The 17,878-nt window shown below is 41.6% G+C and overlaps 3 protein-coding genes across 3 annotated transcripts; 2 read left to right on the forward strand and 1 right to left on the reverse strand.

Moving 5' to 3' along the window:
- Positions 1-33: 33 nt before the first annotated feature.
- On the reverse strand, positions 34-11,449 carry MYBR13 (single myb histone 3-like). The gene is made up of 6 exons (NM_001293977.1): positions 11,222-11,449; positions 2,332-2,681; positions 1,528-1,612; positions 821-904; positions 446-656; positions 34-353 (listed from the first exon to the last, which is right to left on the reverse strand). Exons 1-6 carry the CDS (start codon positions 11,369-11,371, stop codon positions 322-324), a joined length of 912 nt encoding a protein of 303 aa, NP_001280906.1. The 5' UTR covers positions 11,372-11,449; the 3' UTR covers positions 34-321.
- Positions 11,450-13,409: 1,960 nt separating this feature from the next.
- LOC103453298 (blue-light photoreceptor PHR2-like) lies at positions 13,410-13,721 on the forward strand. Its single transcript, XM_008392838.3, has one exon. The coding sequence runs from the start codon at positions 13,410-13,412 to the stop codon at positions 13,719-13,721; it is 312 nt and encodes a 103-aa protein (XP_008391060.2).
- Positions 13,722-14,017: 296 nt separating this feature from the next.
- LOC103450648 (acyl carrier protein 1, chloroplastic-like) lies at positions 14,018-14,368 on the forward strand. The gene has a single exon (XM_008390017.4). It carries the CDS (start codon positions 14,018-14,020, stop codon positions 14,366-14,368), a length of 351 nt encoding a protein of 116 aa, XP_008388239.3.
- The last annotated feature ends 3,510 nt before the right edge of the window (positions 14,369-17,878 follow it).

The raw sequence follows: 17,878 nt of genomic DNA on the forward strand, positions 1-17,878 counted from the left end.
TTTAAAAACTAACAAATCCACGATATGTAAGTGTTTAATGAGTGTAAAGCTGTAGCTTAATCAATAGACGTAATCATAAAACTACATGACTAAACCAGTGACATTTTCCAACCAAAAAAATATAAGAGCGTGTGATCTTTGATAGACAGATAATTCAAAAACAATTCTCCATATCACCAGACACCAGGTCCAGTCTGAAGAGGTTGTATAACACTATTATTAGCAAAAAGAGCGAAAGATAATTTCGCTTCAGTTGCACCTCAGTAGCGAAAGGAAGTATAGCGAAGAAACTTTACAAGCTCTAGTCACATGATTCATATCTCACGCCACCATCAGGACTTCACCTTCTGAACCTGTCAAATTTGGAAATCGTTCAACATATAGTCAAATGGAAGTGGGAAATCTATGCAAATGGATGCAAATAATTCGGACTTTTGGATGTTACATTGCTCCAAAATCTCGTTAGCCAACTGCATCATTGATTCTGTGTTTTCAGCCATAAAATTAATCCTCTCTGCCTCTTTCATTTGCTCTGCTGCCAAATATGATCTGTATTCTGCTTCGGCAATGCTATGTGCAGCAGCCCGCGCTGATTCCTCTAACATATCACTACTAACACTCAAGGAATCGGTTTTCACCTTGTAGCAGTTTTGAATCTACATTAGGATGACATATTAATTTATATAAGCTGATATTCAATATCGATTTCATAAAAAACAAAGCTTGCGAATCAAACATCGATAGAGCCAGATAAATCCTGGGTTACAAATATCGAGTGAATAACTTGAGATGAAAAATATTAGAACTATCAAGCAATCACCTTTTCAAGTTTGTCTTGCAGAACCAGCCTTCTCAACCTACCTGTTAATGACCTTCTAAAATTTTGGGGGACCTCAATCCTTTGCTGCAGGAGTAATTTTATCATGGAAGTCAAGTGATTATAAAACGCGAAAATTAGTATCTAGCATTAGCACTTCATACATCATCAGAGACATCAACAGTGAATTGGAAGGTTTTCCTTGTAAATTCTTTTTGGAAAATCTCGTTCTCACCAGCAAACAAGTATAAAAAATATATCTGAAGGTAACCGAAAAATATAATGAGCTCGACGGGTATTGAAATACTAACTTCGATTTAGGTATTATCTATCAAGTAGCTAATATGAGAAATAATAGGTTTACCCATAAGGGAACTTTTATTGGCACTCCAAAAATCTAATTGTGCACTCCTCATAAGAGTATTTTTCTTTCTAAATATAGAAAGTTTGGAGTACACAATTAGATTTTGGAGTGCCAATAACAATTCCCTACCATGATTAATTGGAACATAAATCTACAAGAGTTTATATATGAGCAAACTATTATCCTTCATGCAAGCAATTATCATTTCATGACCTTACCACTCCAGTCAACATGAGAATATACAGCTTCCTACTGAGACAACCAATTAATAAAAACTTAGAAGATTCTTTTTATTTCATTTTTCTTAAATAAATAAATAAAAAGACATCACAAATTTCAAGCATACCTCAATATAGCTAGCAATAGCACTAGTGTCCAATCCATTTGGATCTGTTGAGGCTGAAAGAGCTTCAAAAATCATTGCATTGCACCTAATGTATTGACCAAAATGAAATTAAAAACTAATACTAATATTGATAAAAGTACTCTGGCTATTGGAGGTACTGAATTTTATTATATGCAACGGATAAATGTAGGTATATATAAAACAAGGTACAAAAAAAATCATTCAATATACTTTGTTTCTTTATTGTAATCAACAGATCCTAAGTTTGACAGGCTAAAAATTAATAAAGCAAAAAATTATGGCTAACCCTGGACTACACCATCATACAATATGGTTCCGGAATAAAGCAATGCAAGCCGGCCACTCAGCTAATTGTTGCATCGAGTAAAAATTGTTGCAGAAAATAGCTTAATAGTCCAGATTATGCACCAGAATTGCAGTTTCTATTAGGATGGGGTATTTCTTCACTGGGGTTGTCTAAGAACATATTATGACTATAATTTTAAAACCTGACAGTTTCTAATTGAAGATACTTTGGCATCATCAACAATTAACTCCTTTCTTCTCCCCTTCACCCTCACTGATTAGTTGGGCTGCCCCTCCCCATAACTTTGCCAATTCATAAGAGTCTAAAGAGCTATATCATTCCGCATTCCAGTTGTCTTTTTTCCACTCATCATTCTCACATGGAAACTGAGCAAATTCCAGTCACGCAGTATCACTGCAAATATATTCTGTGAAAAACCCAGGTAACTAGTTGCATATTTAATAAAAGACCAAGGCAAGGAGAAACAAATATCATACACTGGTGCAGGAATTGCATCAGATAAGCCGGTAGCCGAATCATCCGCAACAGGAGTTGTATCACGTCTGACTGGAGTTTCTGTTGGTGCATCGCGTCTGACTGGAGTTGCCGCTGGTGCATCACGTCTGACTGGAGTTGCTGCTGGTGAATCACGTCCGCCTGGAGCTGCTGCTGGTGAATCACGTCTAACTGGAGCTGCTGCTGCTGGTGAATCGCATCTAACTGGAGCAGCAGCAGAAGTCTGGGGAACAGACACTGGAGCAACAGTAACATCTTGGTTTGTTCTTGTTTTTGGCCTTGATTTTTCCCGGGGACCCGTGCCACTAACAGTCATATTCCTCCATTTGTCCTATACAAGCAAAAATCAATTTGAAACAGACCATAGACATAGTAATCATCTAGAAAATGTTTCATACCACATTAGATACAGTCTACCAATCGTTCTGATATAAAGCAAGATTAGTTCATTCAAATAACATCTTGCAATTGGCGGTCAAATTGGCGAATTTCAAATGCTTTTCATATAAAATTACACCATTCGCACGATTTTCATACCATTCTCAAAATTATTTTCATGCCTATATAACATGTAGCCAACTACAACAACAACAACAACAACAACAACAAAGCCTTTTCCCACTAAGTGGGGTCGGCTATATGAATCCTAGAACGCCATTGCGCTCGGTTTTGTGTCATGTCCTCCGTTAGATCCAAGTACTCAAGTCTTTTCTTAGGGTCTCTTCCAAAGTTTTCCTAGGTCTTCCTCTACCCCTTCGGCCCTGAACCTCTGTCCCGTAGTCACTTTCGAACCGGAGCGTCAGTAGGCCTTCTTTGCACATGTCCAAACCACCGGAACCGATTTTCTCTCATATTTCCTTCAATTTTGGCTACTCCTACTTTACCTCGGATAACCTCATTCCCAATCTTATCCTTTCTCGTGTGCCCATACATCCCACGAAGCATCCTCATCTCCGCTACACCCATTTTGTGTACGTTGATGCTTCACTGCCCAACATTCTGTGCCATACAACATCGCTGGCCTTATTGCCGTCCTATAAAATTTTCCCTTGAACTTCAGTGGCCTACGACGGTCACACAACACGCCGGATGCACTCTTACACTTCATCCATCCAGCTTGTATTCTATGGTTGAGATCTCCATCTAATTCTCCGTTCTCTTGCAAGATAGATCCTAGGTAGCGAAAACGGTCACTTTTTGTGATCTTCGCTAGATTGCTCCGGTCATTAGTGTGGATAAGTATATAAATGGATAGAGATAGGAAAGCAAACACAAGATGTACGTGGTTCACCCAGATTGGCTACGTCCACGGAATAGAGGAGTTCTCATTAATTGTGAAGGGTTTACACAAAAGCAAACACAAGATGTACGTGGTTCACCCAGATTGGCTACGTCCACGGAATAGAGGAGTTCTCATTAATTGTGAAGGGTTTACACAAGTACATAGGTTCAAGCTCTCCTTTAGTGAGTACAAGTGAATGATTTAGTACAAATGACATTAGGAAATATTGTGGGAGAATGATCTCGTAGCCACGAAACTTCTAAGTACCGGAGTGTGGTATCGTCTTGACTTGCCTTATCTGTCTCATAGGTAGATGTGGCATCTTCTCTGGAAGTACTCTTCCTCCATCCAGGGGTGGTATCTGTAACTGGTGGAGATGCACAAGGTAATGTATCAATTTCACTTGAAGCTTACTTGTAGTTTCATGCTTGGTCAAGCGCGATACAAACCATGTAGTAGGAGTCCCCCAAGTCGCCGAGCTAGGGGATCTGCTGAAAGAGGTGACAGACAAGGTAAGCAATCAGAGCTCCGGCTGATTGTTCACATTCTCCCTATCTTGCAGTCAGCATGAAGGATAAAGAGAAGAAAAATGAGGAGAGATGATATGGGATACTTTTGCTTTTGAAGAAGTAACTTTCCACAGGCTTATTCTTGAACTGGGCTGGAGGGTTTTCTGGTTTTCTCCAGAGTATAAGGCCGACTGAAGAATTTGAGGGTCAAAACAAGTCCATCAAATCTAGAGTACGTTCGACCCTGCTGATATGGGATACTTTTGCTTTTGACAGAGTAGTGGATGTATCGGCACGTGTGCTGTTACGCTTGTCTCCACATGCTTCCTTGTATCCTTGTCACTTGCCCTATTTGTTCCTCAGGCAGATGCGGTATCTTCCCTGGAAGCATAAGATGTTGAAGATGAGTACTCGAGAGCAATGCCAGGTAAGTAATCAGGTAAGGGGTTCCAGGCAGTCAGTTCCTGGCTGGAAGCTTGATTCCAAGTGCTGACTGATTGCTTTCTTTCTCCTTGTCTTGCAGGTAAGAACAAGGCCAAAGGAAAAGACAGGGAAAAAGCATGATATGGGATACTCTTGCTTTTAACCCTGATGATATGAGATATTCTTGCTCTAGTATAGCTTGTTTACAGAGGTATTATCGGGGGGAAAGAAAGCTGAATATTTCGAAAGGCTTCGTTGGGAGTGCCCTCTCAGATAAGAGAAAGGGTTGAGCATTTTTGCAGGTCTGCCTGTCCGTTAGGGATGGAGGTCGACATATATAGGAGTCTCCCTAACATCAAGTAATAATGCTATTCCTTTACCCTGCTTGGTTATAGCACGGTAGTGGGAGCTGCCAGCTTCACATGTTTTAACCCTGTCAGAGCACTTTGAAAAAGTGGTCTGTGGTATCTGGAAAGCTGATGTTGCGTGTGAAGATTACAGACAAGCTTTATCCAAGGAGATCCAGCTCTTGAAGTTGGGAAAGTGGTGCCTCTTCGATTTTCGAACAAGCAATCCTGTCGGGGATCTGGCTCTCGAGATTCGGAGAACGATGCCTCTTCGATTTTTGAGAAAGCAATCCTGCTGGGGGTCTGGCTCTCGAGATTCGGAGAGCGGTGTCTCTTCGATTTTTGAGAAAGTAATCATGTTGGGAGTCTGGCTCTCGAGATTCGGAGGGCGGTGCCTCTTCGATTTTGGAGCAAGCAATCTTGTTGGGAGTGTTTTCTCGAATGTGAGTAAAGGTTGGACGTGTTTGCTAGTCTACCTTGCCACGAAGCACAGAGGTTGACACACAGGGACTTTCCAATTATCCAGCAGTGGTACTGTTCCTTTACCCTCTCTTCGATTTTTGAGAAAGTAATCATGTTGGGAGTCTGGCTCTCGAGATTCGGAGGGCGGTGCCTCTTCAATTTTGGAGCAAGCAATCTTGTTGGGAGTGTTTTCTCGAATGTGAGTAAAGGTTGGGCATGTTTGCTAGTCTACCTTGCCACGAAGCACAAAGGTTGACACACAGGGACTTTCCAATTATCCAGCAGTGGTACTGTTCCTTTACCCTCTCTTCGATTTTGAGAAAGTAATCATGTTGGGAGTCTGGCTCTCGAGATTCGGAGGGCGGTGCCTCTTCGATTTTGGAGCAAGCAATCTTGTTGGGAGTGTTTTCTCGAATGTGAGTACAGGTTGGGCATGTTTGCTAGTCTACCTTGCCACGAAGCACAGAGGTTGACACACCGGGACTTTCCAATTATCCAGCAGTAGTACTGTTCCTTTACCCTTGTGGGTAATAATATGGTAGCTAGACCTTCAAAATTTATGTGTTTAAACTTTGTTAGTGTTGTTTCTTTGCAATTCTTTTACCCTTCTTGGTCAGAGCGATGTAGTGGGAGCTGCAAGCTTCACGTGTCTCAACTTTGTCAGAGAACTTTGGCAAAGTTATCTGTGGTACCCATGAGCTACTGTTGCGTGTGGGAAGTGGGTGATTGAACAGTACGATTCATGTGCTTTCTACTTCGTCAGAAATCTTCGACAGAATGCCCATAATTTCCGCAAAGCTGAGTGTGCGTGTGACAGGTGCTGACAAGGCTGGAAAAGTAGGTGCCTCTTCGATTTCTGAGATCGACCCTCGTGGTCTCTGAGCATCCCAGCTTTTGAGAAAGCAAGCCTCTTCGATTTCTGAGATCGGCCTTCGTGGTCTTTGAGCAGCCCAGCTTTTGAGAAAGCAAACGCCTCTTCGATTTCTGAGATTGACCCTCGTGGTCTCTGAGCAGCCTAGCTTTTGAGAAAGCAAACGCCTCTTCGATTTCTGAGCAGGCGCCTCTTCGATTTCTGAAGCTTCGTCGAGTGCAGATTTTTATAGGGGCTGACATTAAATTCCAAAGCACACTTGAATATCCACCAGTAGAAGCTCCATTCTTGCACTTCTAAGATCTTGATTTGTCCGACCTCTTCTCTCTTCAACACCTTTGAAAATGTCTGGCCCCTCCGACCGTCGTTTTGACTTGAACCTTGTTGAAGAGGCAGCCCCGCCTTCTCCAGACAACATATGGCGCCCATCCTTCGTCTCCCCTACTGGTCCTCTTACCGTTGGGGATTCCGTGATGAAGAATGATATGACCGCTGCGGTAGTGGCCAGGAACCTTCTCACTCCCAAAGATAACAGACTACTTTCCAAACGGTCTGATGAGTTGGCTGTTAAGGATTCTCTGGCTCTCAGTGTTCAGTGTGCAGGTTCTGTGTCTAATATGGCCCAACGCCTATTTGCTCGAACCCGCCAAGTTGAATCATTGGCGGCTGAAGTGATGAGTCTCAAACAGGAGATTAGAGGGCTCAAGCATGAGAATAAACAGTTGCACCGGCTCGCACATGACTATGCTACAAACATGAAGAGGAAGCTTGACCAGATGAAGGAATCTGATGGTCAGGTTTTACTTGATCATCAGAGATTTGTGGGTTTGTTCCAAAGGCATTTATTGCCTTCGTCTTCTGGGGCTGTACCGCGTAATGAAGCTCCAAATGATCAACCTCTGATGCCTCCTCCTTCAAGGGTTTTGTCCAGTACTGAAGCTCCGAATGATCCTCCTCCGGTGCCTTCTCTTTCTGGGGCTCTACCGCCTGCTGAAACTTCTCCTAAGCAACCTTTGTGAAGGCTCCCTCTTGTTTGTTTATTTTGACTCAAGTATATGTACATATTTGTAACTTATCGGGGATATCAATAAATAAGCTTTCCTTCATTTCAACGTATTGTGTTAAATACACCAAAGCCTTCTTCGCTAAGTTCTTTGAATTTTCTTTTGTTGAAGCTTGTATGTTGAAGCTTTGTGAGTGGAGCATATAGGTTGAGGTAGTGTTCCCTTAATTTCCCGAGTGAGGAAAACTTCTTGGTTGGAGACTTGGAAAATCCAAGTCACTGAGTGGGATCGGCTATATGAATCTTAGAACGCCATTGTGTTCTGTCCTGTGTCATGTCCTCCGTTAGATCCAAGTACTCTAAGTCTTTTCTTAGGGTCTCTTCCAAAGTTTTCCTAGGTCTTCCTCTGCCCCTTCGGCCCTGAACCTCTGTCCCATAGTCGCATCTTCTAATCGGAGCGTCAGTAGGCCTTCTTTGCACATGTCCAAACCACCGTAACCGATTTTCTCTCATCTTTCCTTCAATTTCGGCTACTCCTACTTTACCCCGGATATCCTCATTCCTAATCTTATCCTTTCTCGTGTGCCCACACATCCAACGAAGCATCCTCATCTTCGCTACACCCATTTTGTGTACGTGTTGATGCTTCACCGCCCAACATTCTGTGCCATACAGCATCGCCGGCCTTATTGCCGTCCTATAAAATTTTCCCTTGAGCTTCAGTGGCATACGGCGGTCACACAACACGCCGGATGCACTCTTCCACTTCATCCATCCAGCTTGTATTCTATGGTTGAGATCTCCATCTAATTCTCCGTTCTTTTGCAAGATAGATCCTAGGTAACGAAAACGGTCGCTCTTTGGTATTTCTTGATCTCCGATCCTCACCCCTAACTCGTTTTGGCCTCCATTTGCACTGAACTTGCACTCCATATATTCTGTCTTTGATCGGCTTAGGCGAAGACCTTTAGATTCCAACACTTCTCTCCAAAGGTTAAGCTTTGCATTTACCCCTTCCTGAGTTTCATCTATCAACACTATATCGTCTGCGAAAAGCATACACCAAGGAATATCACCTTGAATATGTCCTGTTAACTCATCCATTACCAACGCAAAAAGGTAAGGACTTAAGGATGAGCCTTGATGTAATCCTACAGTTATGGGAAAGCTTTCGGTTTGTCCTTCATGAGTTCTTATGGCAGTCTTTGCTCCTTCATACATATCCTGTATAGCTTGGATATATGCTACTCGTACTCCTTTCTTCTCTAAAATCCTCCAAAGAATGTCTCTTGGGACCCTATCATACGCTTTTTCCAAATCTATAAAGACCATGTGTAAATCCTTTTTCCCATCTCTATATCTTTCCATCAATCTTCGTAAGGGATAGATTGCCTCCATGGTTGAGCGCCCTGGCATGAACCCGAATTGGTTGTCCGAAACCCGTGTCTCTTGCCTCAATCTATGCTCAATGACTCTCTCCCAGAGCTTCATTGTATGACTCATTAGCTTAATACCCCTATAGTTCATGCAATTTTGTACATCGCCCTTATTCTTGTAGATAGGCACCAAAGTGCTCATTCGCCACTCATTTGGCATCTTCTTCGTTTTCAAAATCCTATTGAAAAGGTTAGTGAGCCATGTTATACCTGTCTCTCCCAAAACTTTCCACACTTCGATTGGTATATCGTCTGGGCCTACTGCTTTTCTATGCTTCATCTTCTTCAAAGCTACACCCACTTCTTCCTTCCGGATTCTACGATAAAAAGAGTAGTTTCTACACTCTTCTGAGTTACTCAACTCCCCTAAAGAAGCACTCCTTTCATGTCCTTCATTGAAAAGATTATGAAAATAACCTTTCCATCTGTCTTTAACCGCGTTCTCTGTAGCAAGAACCTTTCCATCCTCATCCTTGATGCACCTCACTTGGTTTAGGTCCCTTGTCTTCTTGTCCCTTGCTCTAGCTAGTTTATAGATATCCAACTCTCCTTCTTTGGTATCTAGTCGCTTATACATATCGTCATAAGCCGCTAACTTAGCTTCTCTCACAGCTTTCTTCGCCTCTTGCTTCGCTTTTCTATACCTTTCACCATTTTCATCGGTCCTATCCTTGTATAAGGCTTTACAACATTCCTTCTTAGCCTTCACCTTTGCTTGTACCTCCTCATTCCACCACCAAGATTCCTTTTGGTGTGGGGCAAAGCCCTTGGACTCTCCTAATACCTCTTTTGCTACTTTTCGGATACAACTAGCCATGCAATCCCACATTTGGTTAGCTTCCCCCTCTCTATCCCACACACACTGGGTGATTACTTTCTCTTTGAAAATGGCTTGTTTTTCTTCTTTTAGATTCCACCATCTAGTCCTTGGGCACTTCCAAGTCTTGTTCTTTTTTCTCACTCTTTTGATATGTACATCCATCACCAACAAGCGATGTTGATTAGCCACGCTCTCTCCTGGTATAACTTTGCAATCCTTACAAGTTATACGATCCCCTTTCCTCATTAGAAGAAAATCTATTTGTGTTTTTGACGACCCACTCTTGTAGGTGATCACATGTTCTTCTCTCTTCTTAAAGAAGGTGTTGGCTAAGAAGAGATCATATGCCATTGCAAAATCCAAGATAGCTTCTCCATCCTCGTTTCTCTCCCCAAAACCATGGCCACCATGAAAACCTCCATAGTTGCCTGTCTCCCTGCCCACGTGTCCATTTAAATCTCCTCCTATAAATAACTTCTCTGTCTGAGCAATTCCTTGCACCAAGTCTCCAAGGTCTTCCCAAAATTTCTCCTTCGAACTCGTATCCAACCCTACTTGAGGTGCGTACGCACTAATCACATTGATAAGTTCTTGTCCTATTACAATCTTGATTGCCATGATTCTATCTCCTACCCTCTTGACATCTACAACATCTTGTGTCAAGGTCTTGTCCACGATGATGCCAACACCGTTTCTCGTTCTATTTGTGCCCGAATACCATAGTTTAAACCCTGAGTTTTCTAGATCCTTTGCCTTACGACCAACCCACTTAGTTTCTTGTAGGCACATAATATTTATCCTTCTCCTCACCATAACTTCTACTACTTCCATAGATTTTCCCGTCAAGGTTCCTATATTCCACGTTCCTAAACGCATTTTGCTCTCTTGAACTCTACCCTTCTGTCCTAGCTTCTTCACCCTTCCCCATCTAATAGGATCAAAGTACTTCTTTTGTGTGTCCCGTGTAAAGTTGATAGGAGCATATGCTCCCAAACAACTTTGAGTGGAGTCGTTCGAAAAGAAGTTTCTATAGCCCCCTTGCTCATTTAACACTGCATCCGGGTGCCGATGGAGATACAGCGACCCTTGCTCACTTATCACTGTGTTCAGGCCACACAGCGCGCCACTTACGGGTGACGCCCTAGCTTTAGCGCGATTTCGTTCTGGATTCATTTTCATAAGGATTCGACGTGATCATGGAGTGCCGGCTGTCGACTACCTGACGCCCTCCCCCTCCTCCTTTATCCGGGCTTGGGACCGGCAATGTAAGATAAACTTACACGGCAGAGTTATATAACATGTAGCCAACTGATGAGGGAAAATTGAAAATCAAGTAACTCAAAGAGCGGCTCCCAACTATCCAATAAGCGGGCGAATTTCGAACCGAAGTCCTAAATCAACAAACACTATGCCAGAAACATTTAGCTATTTGTAGCTCTAATGGGTACACCATTTTAGTCCAAAACTCCACAAATCCAGACTCAACCATGCATCATCATTATAATTAACTTTAATCACATCACAAAACCAGGCAATTTACATTCTCTAATCTCGCATTTGATAAAAAAAAAAAAAAAAAAAAAAACCAAAACAAATAAAACCCATTATTTCAACATCACAAAACATTCAAAAACAACCACCACAATATACAGCAAATTCAAATTTTGGATTTTCCATATACACATCGATATATATGAATATATAGAGGAGAGAGAGACCTTGAGATCAATATTGGAGCGAGAGGAGAGGAAGGGGTTGAACTCGGGGTCCTTCTGGATGTCCTTCCACTTGCCAGTGCCGTGTTTCCTAACCCCCGCTCTCAGAGCTTCTTCTTCCTCCACCGTCCATTTTTGCTTCGGATTACCCATCTCTCTCTCCCTCCGTCTCTCTCTCTCCCTCTCAGCAGCACAGAGCCTGTGACTGCCGCGAAGAAGCTTTCACGTTTTCTTTCTCAAAAAACGAGGGTTGGCTTTCGTACCACTTCTTCAACTACATATTGAATCAAAGACGGTTCTTGAACGGCGTCGTTTGAACTGGATTCTGTGCAGATCTTATAGGCCCGGTTCCGTAACTTTTGGCCCATTAAGAAAGGCCGCGTCCATGACCAAGGCAGAGGCTTCTAAATGCACCGAGAAATTTTATCAATACATCCTTGTTTTTTACTCTGTAATTATACTTCTACCAAGAGATTTCTGTTGCCAAAATTAGATTAACCGAAATCAATCCAATTAATTCTAAATTTTAATGCTCGCAAGCGTACAAATCGTTAAGTAGTATAGTAGGCAAGCACAAGATCGTTCCAATTAGGATTGAAACAATTCTAATAATATAACTTAATTTGTATTGCACTTGAATTGAAAGGGAAGAATTGATGATTTGAGAAAGAACTTTGAAATTGTAAACATAAACAAAAATCAAATGAGCTTAAATAAATGACAAGAACAACAAAGAAATCAAATTATAAATCAATTGCAAAAGACACTAGAGCATCCGATTCACCATAACCAATCCAACTCAATTCCTACAGTTAATTATTAATGAGTAACCATCCAAATTGACAGTCTAGTTCCTCTAATTCATATAGTATCCATGGCCTCTAGATTACTATGTATACTCATATGTGCTAACAATGTATGGCATCTAGATTACTAAACACACACGAGTTCATTAACGATTTGAGAATTACTTAAGAGACCGCATGAAACCTAGTGTATGACATCTACATCAAGGAATTCATGGTACCATTTGCAAGACACTAAAACCGAATTAACAACATGGCATCTGTGTTAACTTGCATCAAATACACTCAACTCAAACCAAAGTGGTGGCCAATCACCAAGATTAAAATCAAGCTCATAAGCACGGCAAAATGATACTCAACTTGAATGAAAATTCATAAATAATTAAACTGAGAAATTAAGAATTCATCGTTAGGCTACATCGTAGCCCTAGCGAAAAGAAATTAGTTCTGGAACATAATCGGAAATATTATTGAATTTGTTTGTACCATACTTAGGGCCTCTGTATTTAGATCTCGTATAAATACTCAGGGGACTTAAATGTAATTATGTAATAAAGGAAGGGGAAAATATGTAATACGTAAGGAGCCCTTATTCTATAAAAGGACTCATCACCCTTACAATTGAGGAGGTCAACTCTTAGGCCTAAAACCCCCTCACCCTCTCATATCCCCTCTTACATTACAGAGGTTCTCTCCCTCACAATCCTCTCAGAGAAATACAATATCAGTGTGGGCGTAGCCCAAACATTGGGGTGAACCACGATATATCTTGTGTTATTTACATTTCTTGCAGATTCACGGTCGGATTTACGTTGTCCCAAGACCTCTGGTTTTGTGCATCAACATTTGGCGTCGTCTGTGGGAATCGACACAAAAAATTACGTCGGTTCTCTTTCAAGTTTTCACCTCCGTCGTGAATCTGCAAAATCACAAAAACCCAAGAAACCAAATCTCTCTCTTTCTCCTCTCTCGGTCAGTCATACACAGAAACAAAAAACAAAAAGAAAACCTCAAAAAGTCTCTCAAACTATCTCTGGCTCTCCACACATAGAGAAGGAAGAGGTACGATTTAGAATCAGAAGCATGCATAGAATCTCCATCGCCATGGTCCGAGCCCTTCCACCTTCGTTGCTTTTCATAAATCGGGCTCAGCCGTGCAAGTCAGGATCCCAAACCTCCTAATCTTGGTGCCGAGACACTCACATAAGCCTCGAGATCGAAGACGACACCAAGTTCTAAAATCCAAGAAAAAAGTTTGGACCCCCATCACAGCATCATCATCTGCTCTTGCTGCCGCCAGTTCAGCCTCATCCTCAGTCTCCGCCTCTTCAACAAGTGAGACCCATTCGGACCTCCGGAAGAATCTCTAGGCGCCGACACCATTTATGGGTAGAAGATCCGGTTTGGTAATCAGAATCGGGAAGCCTGATACTGTTTTGATGGAGCTGGCAAAGGCCATAGGCGCCGACACCATTTATGCGCACATAGAGGTTTCACGCGACAAAGTTAAGGAGGAGGAGAAGATCGAGGCAGCAATGAAAGAGGAGAATATGGAGGTTAAGTACTTTTGGGGAAGCACTCTGTACCACGCGCATGATTTGCCATTTATGTTGGAGGATATGCCGACGAAATACGGCGATTTTAGAGAGAAGGTGAATGGATTGGAGGTGAAGAAGATGATTGAAGCTTTGGATTAGATGAAAGGTCTGCCCTCATGAAAATGGCGACTGGGTGATGACTGGAGAACCGGAGCAGAGGCCTGCCTCATCAATTCAGAAGGCATGTTACCACTTCCTATTACAGCTGGCATGCCAACTCGATCTGTGAATGGTTGACCAAATGCTAACCAATCATTTGTCGACCTCTTACTAACCCACACAGGGACACCAGATCCATTTCCTCTCTCTCTAGACACTCTTTGTGCTCTCCGCCCCCCATTCTCTCCTCAATTTCTCACTTCTTTCGATACCAGATCTCTCATCTGTCGACGGCAATGGCTTCCCTCGCCCAAGCTTCTGCTGCCCTTTCCACCTCTTTCAAGCCCGCTTTGGCACCTAGCAGCAGGAGCTCTGGTTTGAAATCAGTTTCCTTTTTCGTCACTGGAAAGCGTTTTCCATCTCTGAGTTCCCAACCTGGGAGCCTCCAAATTTCTTGTGCAGCCAAACCGGAGATTATCACCAAGGTGTGTAGCATAGTGAAGAAGCAGCTGGCTTTAGCTAAAGATGTGGATGTGTCTGCTAGCTCAAAGTTTTCAGAACTTGGTGCCAATTCTCTTGACACAGTTGAGATTGTGATGGGGCTTGAGGAGGCATTTGGCATCACCGTGGAGGAAGAAAATGCCTAGACCATCGCCACTATTCAAGATGCAGCTGATCTGATTGAGGATCTCATTGCGAAGAGTGCTTAATGAAGTTTGCAGAAAACCAACACAAACATGAAGCTTTCGAGCCAAATTGACGTGAATCAGGAGGTGGGTTCTTCTGGAAATGATTGTTCTTGGTCTCTATTCGATGATCTTTATTTTGATACAGGCTATAACGGTTTTGAAGCCTATCAAGAGCAAGATGATCCCCAATTAGAATCAGCAGCGGCAGAGGCGGATCAAGTTGCCATGGAGAAGGCCCAGACATGGCACACCACCGACCAGGAAAGCCATGAGAGAAGGGTAACTTTTTAGTTAGTTGAGCTGAATCTTACTGGTGGATGGTATGGGTGTGTTTGTTGTAAAGCAGGCATGCAAATCTGCAAAGGAGCATGCTCTGAAAAATGGACCCATTATTCTTGAAATGGACATTTACAGGTACCATGGTCACTTTATGTCTGGTCACACATGATGAAATTTTTGGCATAAGGCAGCCACCCACGTTTTCATACATGCAAGTGGAGAAACAAAAGCAAAAGAGAAAGAAAAAGCAAGGAATAAACACCCCACCAGAATGATGTGATTTACTTTTCTTGATGTGATTTATTTTTCTTATCTTTCGGAGACATCTGTATAAACCCCATCAGAGGGTAAAAAAAAAAACATCAAGCCCAAAATAATGGGCTGGAATGTTATGTGGAGGGCCAAGACCCATATGCCCAAAAGAGCTAGGCCCTATGGCGCCAAAATTATCCGACAACCTGTCGCCCTTATCACCAACCACGTGATCAAAAGTACGCCAAGTACTCCAAATTTATTCGGCAGCCTGCCGCTATTATCACCAACCAAGTGATCAAAAGTACGCCCAGTACTCCAAAATTATTCGGTAGCCTACCGCTATTATCACCAACCAGGTGATCAAAAGTACGTCCAGTACTTCAAATTATACATGAGCATTACTCATGTCAATCATACATAAACATTCATGAGCATTACTCATATCAATCATACATAAACATTCATGAGCATCACTCATGTCAACATCCATGAGCATCACTCATCTTAATCAATATAAGCATTCATGAGCATCACTTATGTCAATCAGCTTCAAAAGCTTCATTTATAAAAGCTCCAGCTTCAAAAGCTTCATTTATAGAGCTCTAGCTTCAAAAGCTTAATTTACAACAGCTCTAGCTTCAAAAGCTTTATTTATAGAGCTCTAGCTTCAAAAGCTTCATTTACAAAAACTCTAGCTTCAAAAGCTTCATTTACAGAGCTCCAGCTTCAAAGCTTCACTTGCAAAGCTTCACCTACAAAGCTTCAGTGCAGGATATACAAATACCGCCTCCGAACAACCACTACTTCGGCCCATACATGGATTCAATTTGAAGTCTCCAGCCAACATACTCTATTGACCGAAGACTTGGGGGATTACACTATGTACCATATAGTGGGTCTCATCCAAAAATACTTGGGGGACTTAGCCCATTATTCATGTATTGAGAAGCGAGCCATTATTTTATAAAAGGGACACCCTCACCATCATTAGAGAGCATCAACTCTAGCCCATTATTCATGTATTGAGGAGCGAACCCTTATTCTATAAAAGGGATTTCCTCACCATCATTAGAGAGCATCGCCGCCTATTGAGCAACCACCTCGCCGCGAGCATCAACTCTAGCCCATATTTATGTATTGAAGAGCGATCCCTTATTCTATAAAAGGGACTCTTTCACCCTCAAATGCCGCAAGCCGAGCCAACCAAGGCAACATAAGCCACAAACTGAGTAGCCTTACAACATGTGCTACTTCTAGTTGAGCATCATTTCACTTTGAGCACCGCCTCATATCAAGTATCAGTTCAAGACGACATCTAGTTACTTCGGCCCACACATGGACTGAATTTCAAGTCTCTAGCCAAAAGACTTTCTTGACTGAAGACTTGGGGGACTACTGTTTGTACCATACTTAAGGCCTCCGTATTTAGATCTTGTATAAATACTCAGGGGACTTGAATGTAATTATGTAATAAAGGAATGGGCAAATATGTAATAAGTGAGGAGCTCTTATTCTATAAAAGGACCCCTCACCCTCACAATTGAGGAGGCCAACTCTTAGGCCTGAAGCCCCCTCACCCTCTCACATCCCCTCTCACATTACAGAGGTTCTCTCCCTCACAATCCTCTCAGAGAAATACAATATCAGTGTGGACATAGCCCAAACATTGGGGTGAACCACGATACATCTTGTGTTATTTACATTTTTTGCAAATTCACAGTCGGATTTACGTTGTCCCAAAACCTCCAGTTTTATGCATCAACATAATTCATAAAATTAAAAGGAAAAAAATAAGTTTAGAAAAACCTGAAAATCTCTTGCTTGCCGCTGCCTTCTTCCCCTTGATCTCTACCTGCCGCAACCTTTTTCTCCCATCATCTTATTTTTATCTGCGTGCTTCTTCCCTTTATTTCCTTTCTTCAATGATCAATAATGATCAGCCCCACTATTGATGAATTAATTCCAAGCACTCCAGCCGTTCCTCTTTCTTTTCCTTTGCTATAACCGACGAAAGCTTAGCACCAACGTATTCTCGATCTTGAGCCTTTTCAGTTTACTCACTGTAATATGTCGTTGGCTTCTTTCATGGTCTTTGCGAGAGAAAGGCATGACTAATATTTGTATTAGCTGCGCTGAAAAGAATAGGGTTTTCCTTCTCACTTTCTTATAAATAGTCATGTGACTAATGGGAGGATAAGGGCAAAGCTCTTATGAATGCAATTCCTCTCTCTTTTATCATCCTTCATAAAATTCAAATGATAGAAATGTATTACATAATCCAGTTGCACATGTAACAGCTCTTAATATGTCAACAGACAAATAATTTAATAATTAGAGCAAGGGATCAATGACAATCAAAACATTCTCCAAATTCACTTGACTAGCAATTATAGAATTTTAATATGATTTTTTCCATCTCATTAATCTAGCCACAAAACACAAGAAACATGCAATTCCTTTCATTTAAATAAAAAATATCACGGGAAAATGTTATTCTCGGGGTAAAGTAGGTAGAATAATTTGCGCTTATCAACTTCGATAGGATAGCCTAGTTAAGAGGACAATTCTTACATCATATGAGAAATGTGTGGAGTCCGACCTGAAAGAAAATATAAAAAAAATTATAAAATGTACGTTACAAATAACGTGTACTTAAATTATTTTTTCTATTCACAATAACAAAAGAGAATTGAGCCTCTAGTATATAAAGTATTTATTTTCAATATTAACATATTGTTTTGAGTAAAGATGCTTTCCACATGAAATGATCAGAAAAAGGAAGTTTCAAAGGGAAAATGTCTGGAGTGATGAGGCTGCCGGCTTTCTTTCCTACCATCCTATCTCTCTTTTTATGGTATGTTTTACTCATAAGAATGAGAATATAAGGTATGAGTATTTAATTTTTTTCTAATTTTTTTTTTGTTTATTAACACA

The sequence above is a fragment of the Malus domestica genome, chromosome 15, assembly GCF_042453785.1.
Source record: "Malus domestica chromosome 15, GDT2T_hap1".
Taxonomy (NCBI): domain Eukaryota; kingdom Viridiplantae; phylum Streptophyta; class Magnoliopsida; order Rosales; family Rosaceae; genus Malus; species Malus domestica.

Bases quoted from the DNA above. Each gene is read 5' to 3' on its own strand.
- MYBR13 (NM_001293977.1), bottom strand. From the start codon at position 11,371: ATGGGTAATCCGAAGCAAAAATGGACGGTGGAGGAAGAAGAAGCTCTG. The intron at 2,682-11,221 runs GTCTCTCTCTCC...TTGCTTGTATAG, and splicing joins GCTCCAATATTGATCTCAAG to GACAAATGGAGGAATATGAC. The intron at 905-1,527 runs GTATGCTTGAAA...TTACTCCTGCAG, and splicing joins CTATTGCTAGCTATATTGAG to CAAAGGATTGAGGTCCCCCA.
- LOC103453298 (XM_008392838.3), top strand. From the start codon at position 13,410: ATGGGTAGAAGATCCGGTTTGGTAATCAGAATCGGGAAGCCTGATACT.
- LOC103450648 (XM_008390017.4), top strand. From the start codon at position 14,018: ATGGCTTCCCTCGCCCAAGCTTCTGCTGCCCTTTCCACCTCTTTCAAG.